Source organism: Notolepis coatsorum (genome assembly GCF_963971535.1).
Source record: "Notolepis coatsorum genome assembly, chromosome: 6".
Taxonomy (NCBI): Eukaryota; Metazoa; Chordata; class Actinopteri; order Aulopiformes; family Paralepididae; genus Notolepis; species Notolepis coatsorum.
Window position 1 is genome coordinate 155914949 of NC_140170.1, and position 9774 is coordinate 155924722.

General features: G+C 39.7%; 1 protein-coding gene across 1 annotated transcript; it reads left to right on the forward strand.

Annotated features, from left to right (window-relative positions):
* Positions 1–3081: 3081 nt before the first annotated feature.
* rhebl1 (Ras homolog, mTORC1 binding like 1) lies at positions 3082–8578 on the forward strand. The gene is made up of 8 exons (XM_084317575.1): positions 3082–3485; positions 4036–4107; positions 4218–4285; positions 5092–5174; positions 5963–6019; positions 6120–6167; positions 6492–6573; positions 6683–8578. Exons 1-8 carry the CDS (start codon positions 3434–3436, stop codon positions 6773–6775), a joined length of 555 nt encoding a protein of 184 aa, XP_084173701.1. The 5' UTR covers positions 3082–3433; the 3' UTR covers positions 6776–8578.
* Positions 8579–9774: the final 1196 nt, after the last annotated feature.

The window sequence follows — 9774 nt, forward strand, 5'->3', positions numbered from 1 at the left end:
CTGTGCGTTCAGTAGAAAGCTATCTGGCTGCATGTTAGCCGAGCTTAGCACAATGAATGGAAGCGGACATGATCGGTTAGCCTAGGCATTGTCCAACTAACACCTCTCCCGAAGGCTAACCGGTCATGTCCGCTTCCATTCATTGTGCTAAGCTAGGCTAACATGTAGCCAGATAGCTTTCTACTCAACGCACAGAGAGGAAACTGTGCATTCAGAGAGGAAACAGGATGAATTAAAATATTGTGAAAACATAAATCAATTCAAATCTAGACTAAAAAAATCTATTTTTGATAGGTACAGAAGGGAAGAAGAGCTTTAACGGCATATTAAAAAAAAAAAAAAAAAAAGTATGATACTGTATTGTGCGCTATATCATATCACATTATATAATCATATTATAATTCATTTGTATATTATATTGAACTATATTTGCAGTGGGTACTATTATATTATGGTACTATATTGTATTGTATATATCATGTACTATATATCTCACATCACATTATATATGTGCTGTATACACTATTATGTACTATATACTATTATATATACTATTATATACTGCAGGTATACTATAATGTAATGTGTACTGTAATGTGTACTATATGTGTGCACTTAAATGTGTACTATATGTATCTACTATGTATGTATGTAAATTAAAAAATAAAAATGTTACCCATTCTGCAATCTGTTAATAAAATTTTCATTCAATCAATCAATCTGCACGGTGATTGATTGAATGGAAATTTTATTAACAGATTGCAGAATGGGTACAATACAGTACGGCTCAATACACACAATCGTTAAGGGGATGCAGACCAGAGAAAGACGTTCGTCTTGTTTACATCAGGATCCCCCATTTTCAATTCATAATGAATTGTAAGTAAGGGTGCAACTAGCACCGTGCAATCCATTCTTTGTGGATCTAGCCCATGTGTTTACAAACAAGAAACCCATCTATATCTAGGTCCCTATATTCTCTCAGGTCTTATGTGTGCTTAATTATGTCTCTAAGCTGTAAAGTTTTCATTTAACATTATTTTGTTGTTCCCTGTCTACTAGTCAGAAGACTAACGACTGGTGAACTTATCCCCACGTCGCATTATTGTGTTCTTAGTAGTTTATTAGTCTTATTTTATACCCTTTTTGTCCTTTCTCTTTTGTAAATAAACTTTATTGTCTGTAAATAAATCGAGGGTCTCTGAATTCCTTCTGGTTTCTGAATGATCACTTAGCCTACACTAGAGAAATGTAAAGGACCTGTGCCTAAGGCCTAATATACTGGTGCCTCACTCATCATTATCTTATCATTTTAATATTATTCGGCTATGAATAAAGCAATACATTATAATTTATAATCATAACTAATAATTATATAGCCTACTGTATAATTGATTGATTGAAAACTTTATTAACAGATTGTGCACAGTACGGTTCAATACACACAATTGTTAAGGGGATGCAGACCAGAGAAAGACTTTCGTCTTGTTTACATCAGGGTCCCCCATTTTCAATTCATAATGACATTTATGACATACACAACATACAGATATCATGACATTTATGACATACATGACATACAGGTATACAGGTATATAACACATTCACCCCGCCTTTTACAATAAGTAAAGTACTGAGTCCATTCTCTTCTGTTCAAATAACAAACTCAGCAAGACCGACGGCTTCTCAGTTACAGTGGGTGACAATATTGTCACAAGGAAAGATGAAATTACCTACCTGGATTCCATCCTAGAGGCTAATCTTTCCTGTGACAAAATGGCATCCAATGTAATAAAAAAAAGTCCACAAACGAACTCGATTCTTGTACCGGATCTCCTCTCTGGTAAACAAGAATACCCTGAAGACTTTGCATATTGCACTATGTCGCTCTATTGGTTGGACTCTTATTATTATTACTTGTACTATTGCACATCGTTGCAGGCGAGACCCCCCGCATTTCACTGTATACCTGTATGCTGTGACAAATAAAACTCTTGTATCTTGTATCTTGTAAGACGGCAGGAGCACTCATTCAAGGGTACTACGACTATGCTTGCACCTCAAAGGCACTAAAAACAAAATTACAAACATCTCAAAACAAACTGGTCAGACTACTGCTTGACCTGACTCCTAGAACCCACCCCTGCCCACCCCTGCCCACTTTGACAACCTAGGATGGCTTAGAGAGTAGACAACAGAGTACAGCAACTTGCAATGGGCCTGGTCTACAAGATACACTACACGACCAAGGTACCCATGTACATGTCAAAATACTTCCCAAAGGTCAGTGAATACCACGATCACAACACCAGAGGGAGCTCCACAAATCATGTTAAACCCAGATTCGGCTCAAACAGGGGACTAAACACGTTTCGCAATTATGCCACATCAATGTGGAACGCCCTACCCAAAGCTGTAAAGGAATGTGAATCACTACCCACTTTCAAAAACACTCTCAAAGAACACCTACGGGAGACTGCAATTTGAAACTGGCCCCTGCAAATGACCTAACCCAACCCCCTCCAATGTACAGTAAATTACCAAGTATGGCTTTGTCAATATTCCAATGTACAGTGTGTGTCGTCCCCCCCCCCCCCCCCCCCAACCACCTCCAATGTACAGTTCCCCCACCCCACCCAACCCCACCCCACCTACCCAACCTCCTCCAATGTACAGTTTCTACGTCAAATGTATATACTCTCTTTTCTGGACTCTTTTTGTATCACAAACAGTACTGTATTTGCAAATCTGGTATGTCATAAATGTATAGATGTAGCAGTACTGTCTATCTTTATGTCGTGTGTGTCATATATGTTATGATGAATTGAAAATGGGGGACCCTGATGTAAACAAGACGAAAGTCTTTCTCTGGTCTGCATCCCCTTAACAATTGTATGTATTGAGCTGTACTGTACTGTACCTATCCTGCAATCTGTTAATAAAATGTTCAATCAATCAATCAAAGTGTTGGTTTTGAAACGAGAATGGGTCACGAGTGACCCCTACTGTACAAAATAGGGACGTGCACGTCCACTGCATGTCAGTCTGTCGTATCGTCGAACTTTACGACGGTGTGCTCAATGTCACTTTCCGACAGTGTGACTTGCGAAGCGCAACTGCGGTGAATCAAGCCTTTTTCGTCTTGTAATACAAGCGCGAACAGCTCTTTCACAATTTGAAACTGATGATCGACATCGATAAGTATATTAGAGGCAGTTATATACCAAGTATCGAGCGAAGTACATATGATTGTTGCGCTACTTGAGTTCTGAAGTTCAACTCAAGGCCCGGCGTTGCTCGAGCGGCAGCTCTGAAAAAGTTTGTTGTTGTCACGTGACGTGAGACGAATGTGGCGATAAAGTTTTTGTTTTGATATTAAAGGTAGAAAGCGTACAGACATTTCAAGCCGTTATTTAATAGCGTTTTCAACACAATGCCTCAACCAAAATACAGAAAGATCGCTGTGATAGGTTACAGGTCTGTAGGTAAGTGTTTCACACAATAGCTCTCTATTAGCTCATGTAAGCTAACGTAGCTGGCTGCGATAGCAGGCTAACGCTCAAGTCTTCTGTTTTCCTCATCAATGGAACAGCATGGCATCTCTAACGCCTGCAAAGTGTTGTCGATGTTGTTTGTTGTGTAATTTAAATGTACCAAATGGTCGGTAGCTGGCCGCGTTATTGGTCAATAATAGCATGGCACTAAGCTAACGTTAGCTCCATGATCCGCATGCCACTACTATGATATATTGTGTAACTCTTCTCAACCGGCGGTGAACTCGGGAGATGTTCCCTGAAATATTGCTCAAATGTAAATAGCCACTTAAAGAAACATTGAGTATTCCGTGTGCATACCCCCTATTGAGTTTCGGTGGCTAACAGATCCGTATACGCTATTGTTACATGTGTATGAATTCGTGTTGCTTGCATTAATATGTAAATAATTATTGGGCCAATCAATCGGAGAGGAGTTGCTTTACACAGTTGGGAGTTAATATTGGTCATTCTTTGTGTGTTTGCACTTTGCCTTACACAGGGAAGTCATCTCTTACGATACAATTCGTGGAAGGACAGTTTGTAGATTCCTATGATCCCACAATTGAAAACAGTGAGTGTCAATTTGATGTTTTTTTTGCAGTACTGAGACATTCACACTATCTATATTGTGAAATACTATATATATATATTTTGCATAACTTAAGTTAATATCCCCCTCAGCCTTCAACAAAATGGTCTCGGTCAATGGCCAAGACTTCAATCTTCAGCTGGTTGACACAGCTGGGCAGGTACGTTTATCTGTTTTGCCAATATCATAAATAAAGGGGAATGCCACCCATTGTCGGAACATTTATCATTATGTCCCTGTGCCCCAGGACACTTCAGAATTGTAACTATTGAAATGCACACTTTCCTGACGGTACAAGTCCACTTTGAGCCGCGCCATTCTGACTCCTACAGTAGCTCGGAAAATCTCAGAGCACATCAACCTCATTCCTTGGCCATTTGCAATTAACACACAGTGGTAGAATTATAAAAGTGGTGGAACATGGCATCATTCATCCTTCTGCACTGAAAGGCATGTTTGAAGCTTTAGACCACTGTACCACACTCTCCTAAAGCTAGAAATGAGAGAGAGGGAGAGAACCCTTGACTTTGTAATGTTACCTGTATATAGAAAATGTGACGGTGACAAAGCCCTGCTTTCAGTGACTCATTCACATGACTATCACGATAAGTAATTCATACAATTATGGCAATTATTTGTGTGTATTTAGAATTTGTATCCTAATGGTGGATGTCATGAATATCAGGACCCTCACTCTTTGATTATTATTACCAACACTTTTGGCATTTAATCAGTGTATTTTATACGTCAAACGTACATGACTTGTTTGACAGGTTATGGAGTTGGCCACGTGAACTGAATGCCCCAGTTTCTCAGAATTTGTGTGTTGTACTTTTGACCTTGTTTGATGCATATCGATGTATGATAGATATGCATCATGCTAAATGACTAAATGTATGGGAATGTAAATGTATGGGAACAGCCCTGTCTTTTGAGACTTTTAATGGCCGCCATTTGTCTCTGTAGGACGAGTACTCAATTTTCCCTCAGTCCCACTCAATGGACCTCCATGGGTACGTCCTGGTGTATGCTGTAACCTCCATGAAAAGGTGAGTGGTGCTGCATGATATGGCCAAAGTATCATTCATATATATATATAGGATTCAGAAATGTGGCAAATAAATAATGGAATATTGGAAGCTAGGCAGGCCAAATGTATACCGAAAAAGGAGCTTCCTGGGTGCTTCATAATAAGGGTTTTAATGAAGTAACTACACCTGTAAGTAACTGAACGGTTTAGCAAACGCTGTACATCTTCAAAGAATGAACTTGGGAACAGAAACACATTGCATCTCATCCTCGGGTCTTCCTCTGCCGTTTTCTTTTATTACAAAACATCCTATCACAATGTTCTTTGTTTTGATTGTATAGCGGAATTTGGCCATATTTCATTTTCCAGTACAAATTACAATGTGACATGACTGATCTTTACTGTGATTATCTTGTAATACTATTGTCATGGTGCTGTATATTCTATTTTCTTTCCCTTAAATTCTTTTTTAATACTACCCCAAGGACTTTTCTTTTGATTAACATGAAAGTATACTGTGTGTGTGTGTGTATATATATATATTTCACAATATGTAAATATCATGGATGACGGTATAGTAAAAATTCATACTTTTGCATGGATCCATGAATGAAAAATACCTTCATTTTCTGTGTACCTCCCAGCCCTACTTTTTGAGTCATATTATTTTGAGACTCATCGTTGACCAACTTGCCAGAATAAAGGCTAGATAAGTGGGAAACCTGATATTGCTAAATTAATTACGGTTCAGCTAATCTACATTATGTACAATGTCACTTTGAAATATCTCTCTCTTTCTCACTGCAGTTTTGAAGTTGTGCAGGTTCTACATGACAAGCTGCTAGATATGGTTGGAAAAATCCAGTAAGTTGTACTTTGATCATTGAAACGTTATGGTACCAAAGTGGTGCTTTATGTCTTTGTCTTCAAGGGATACTTTTCAATCAGGATGTTTTTCTTCTAGGGTGCCTACTGTTCTCGTTGGGAACAAAAAGGATCTCCACATGGAAAGGTAATCATGGATCAAGATATTCCTTTATTGATCCCCATGGAAATCCAGGCATCATGGCGGGGGGGGTTATGGGCAGGATAATAGAAGACTATAGGCAATACAATTATAGTAAAGGTAAAAAATAAGCGGTGTAAACAATATAATTAACTCTGAATATGAGCAAGATAATGTAATACTTAGAGAGATAATAATATTCTTATAAAAATGGTTTCAACATCAAATGTCACCTGCATTTGAAAATAGCCATGAGTTAACGGGTGTAATGTAAGCTTTGTTTGTATTCTTCTTCTTACTATTATTGTGTGTATTATCTTTCTTCCTCAGGGTGATCAAGCCAGAGGAGGGGAAGAAACTGGCAGATTCCTGGGGCGCTGCATTCATGGAGTCCTCAGCCAAGGAGAATGAAGTAATAATCACCATCTATTTGCAGACCAGCTCAGACACACTCCACACACTGTATTCACACGTTCCATGACGGGCTGACTAATTCTGTTGGTATTTCTCTTGAAATCCAGACCGCGGTGGAGGTCTTCAAGCGGATCATTTTGGAGATGGAGAAAGCCGACGGGAACGTACCCTCGGAGGAGAAGAAGTGCGCTGTGATGTAAAAAAAAAAAGAAAGAAAAGGAAAAGAAAATGAAAAAAGACGTCTCACCAGGACAGCAGTAAAAACTAATTTGCTGAAGACAGGAGGTACAACATCACCGACCTGTCAATCCTGCCAACTCTTCCCCGGCAACATGGAGCTGTAGAGGCAACGTGCTTCACTATTGTAATACAGCATTGTTTTACACAGGCGGCTGCTCGGACAGCTGATCAACTAGCCCAGTAAATCTAACCCTAGGGAGAACTTTCTATGACTGAGGTTCATCTCAGTCTTGGACAAAGAAAAGCATCTTCAGTGAAGAATTTCCTTTAAATGTGAGATGTAGTCTAGGACTGGGTATAATCAATTTTTTTGACTTCAACCAAATGTATGGGGGGGGTTAAGATGTCCAAATATGTTAGCCCCAAATTATTATAATAAAATGGATTAATTCATGTGTCCGGATAATGACAGTTAACTAGTCCCGGAGTTTAAAGACGCGATTGGGTTATGACCCGTAACTTTGACGACGAGCTTCACGTTATTAGCAGTGAGGGCTGATCAATCCACGATGCCTAAAAAAACAATACGCCTGAAACTTTTTAAGGACTTAAAAGTCACTCAGCCAATCTTCTGACAGCGATGGGAGAGCTGCACTTCACATTGCTTTAAATGTGGTGTTGGAAAGTCACTATTTCTCACAACTGATCAATTTCTGAGTGTGTATCTTGGAATGGGTTTTCTTTCACACAAGACATTGTAATTTTCCACATTTCTTTTTTATTTAAATTTTTTTACTGTAATTTCCAAGACTCAAGCTTTAGGTACTTTTCACACTATAAACAGTCAACAGAAATCAATTAATATTTTCCATGGTGATTTTGATTTAAAAACTCTTGTACCAGGCAGATTGGTCCTTTCTCCCTTCCCCTTCTACAGTTTGTCATCTTATTCGTCCCAATGAAGCCATGTTGTTACCCGACGAACGGTCCCACCGAAAGAAATTTAGAGTGGAATGGATCGTTGATATTTACAAGTTGTGGCCTTTTAATCTCATAGAAATAGGATATCAATTGTATTGATTATATTTTGAAAGATAACATTTTCTTTTCCCATCACTATTGAATAGAGAATATGTGTGTATAAGTACATAATTATTAAGAATATCGAGTTGCAGTTTCGTTTTCCTTGTATGAAATTTTTAACGCTGCTGGAGACTGTCAAAACAGATCATGGAGGCCACTTTTCCTTTTCTTTTGAACTTCTAATTTCGATTCCATGATTGATTCAGACTTGAGAACGCAGAGCCAGAATAGCTTGCGACCCGTTTAATTAATTTATATAGTTGCATCCCTTCACACACCCGGTGAACGTTAGCATCCACATTAGGCCCTGGACGACCTGTCTTTCTAAGCCGACGTAGCCTTACAAACAAAGGAATGATAGAAAGCCTATGGTTTTTATTCTCTTGTTCTACCCCCCCCCCCCCCCCCCTAGTGTTTAGATTATGATTTCTTTCTTCCATCAAGTGCTTCTCTAGGTGAGTAGTTGATGTGGTGATGCTGTGTCTTGTGCCTTACCGTTCTTCATCCCCGTCGCAGTCTGCTTCCTTTCATGACTCCAGGTGCTTTAAGGTTTTTTTCTTTTTTTATTAGTTTTTATTTTAATTTAATTTTCTCCTTATTCCTCCTTCTGTTGACTTGATCCCATGGGGAGACTGGTGGTGTTGTGCACCTGAACACCAATATTACCCACATTCGGTCAATGTTAATTCAGAGATCTTGCTGTAAACAGTTTTGTATATAAATAAATCCTTTACCCCTTTGATGCGTCGTATTTTATTGGTAGGTCGTCGTTTACCTAGCTAGCTATGGACTTGTTTGGTAGAATATGAATTAGCCTAAGTAGACTTGTGTTAGAGAAGAGAGGCAGACCGAGAACCACCTGGAGAAGAACCACAGAACATGAGATGAAGAAAAGAGCTGTCCTGGCAAGATCTCGAGCGGAGGGCACAATACCAGAGAGGATGGAGGAGCTTCGTCGATGGCCTATGTTCCTTTGGGAATTTAAAGGCCTAAGTAAGACGTGTTATTCTTGTGCCCCCAGGTGTGACGGATCATACCGGGTCTGCGTTGTGTTTGATGTTAAATGTAAATGTCCCGAGGGGGAGTCGAACAGGGGGCTCCCGCGGGTGACGACACAGGCCGCTGCACTAAGTGAATTCACTCCTATAACTACCTAACTATGCGTCTGTTAACCCTGTTATGGGGAAGTGAGTTTAATTTACCAGCCCGCACTGCCACAGTCACTCGTCAACACACCTGTTTCCGTGACTGTGGACATACCCACGGGCTTCCCCGTTACACAGGCAGCTCAGCCAATATGCACCACTCGGATTCAGATTATTTTATTGTCAGCTTTTGAGATGCTTGTTTTTCTCAGCTCCACAACGGTAGTAGTGTAAATAGCAGTGTGTGTGTAATACGTGGTGTGTAAGTCACTTAAGGTGCTTTTGTGTGTATGCTCATGTGATAATTCAGAGTGTCCTTCTAAAGTTAGAAAAAGGTGAATCCTCGGGCCCATTAACTATCTGTGAGATCTTTACCTCAAGTGAGGTTTAAATTCTGGTTCAGGCATTATGTTGACTAGTACAGGCCACCGTTTCACTGATCGGCTTGTGACTGCAACTAGTTCCTGTTCGCGGACGATTCAGCCCTGCTGGTCTCTGACAAGAACAAGTTGCAGGTTGAAAAAGCCCTCAGCCCTGAACTCGGCAGAATCTGCACCTGCCTCGCAAATAACAAACTATCATTACACTACGACTATGCTTGTTGCACCTCATGATACCAAAGCACCTCAAAGGCACTAAAAACAAGATTACAAACATCACAAAACAAACTGGTCAGACTACTGCTTGACCTTACTCCTAAAACCCACCTCACCCCTGCCCATTTTGACAACCTACACAGTAAATTTCGCAGAGTAAATTTTACTCAGTTTGAGTAAAATTTACTCTGCAAA

Excerpts from the sequence above, each read along its gene's own strand:
- rhebl1 (XM_084317575.1), top strand. The coding sequence starts at position 3,434 with ATGCCTCAACCAAAATACAGAAAGATCGCTGTGATAGGTTACAGGTCT. Across the intron at positions 4,286-5,091 it reads TGGTTGACACAGCTGGGCAG|GACGAGTACTCAATTTTCCC; the intron begins GTACGTTTATCT and ends TTGTCTCTGTAG. Across the intron at positions 6,574-6,682 it reads CCTCAGCCAAGGAGAATGAA|ACCGCGGTGGAGGTCTTCAA; the intron begins GTAATAATCACC and ends CTTGAAATCCAG.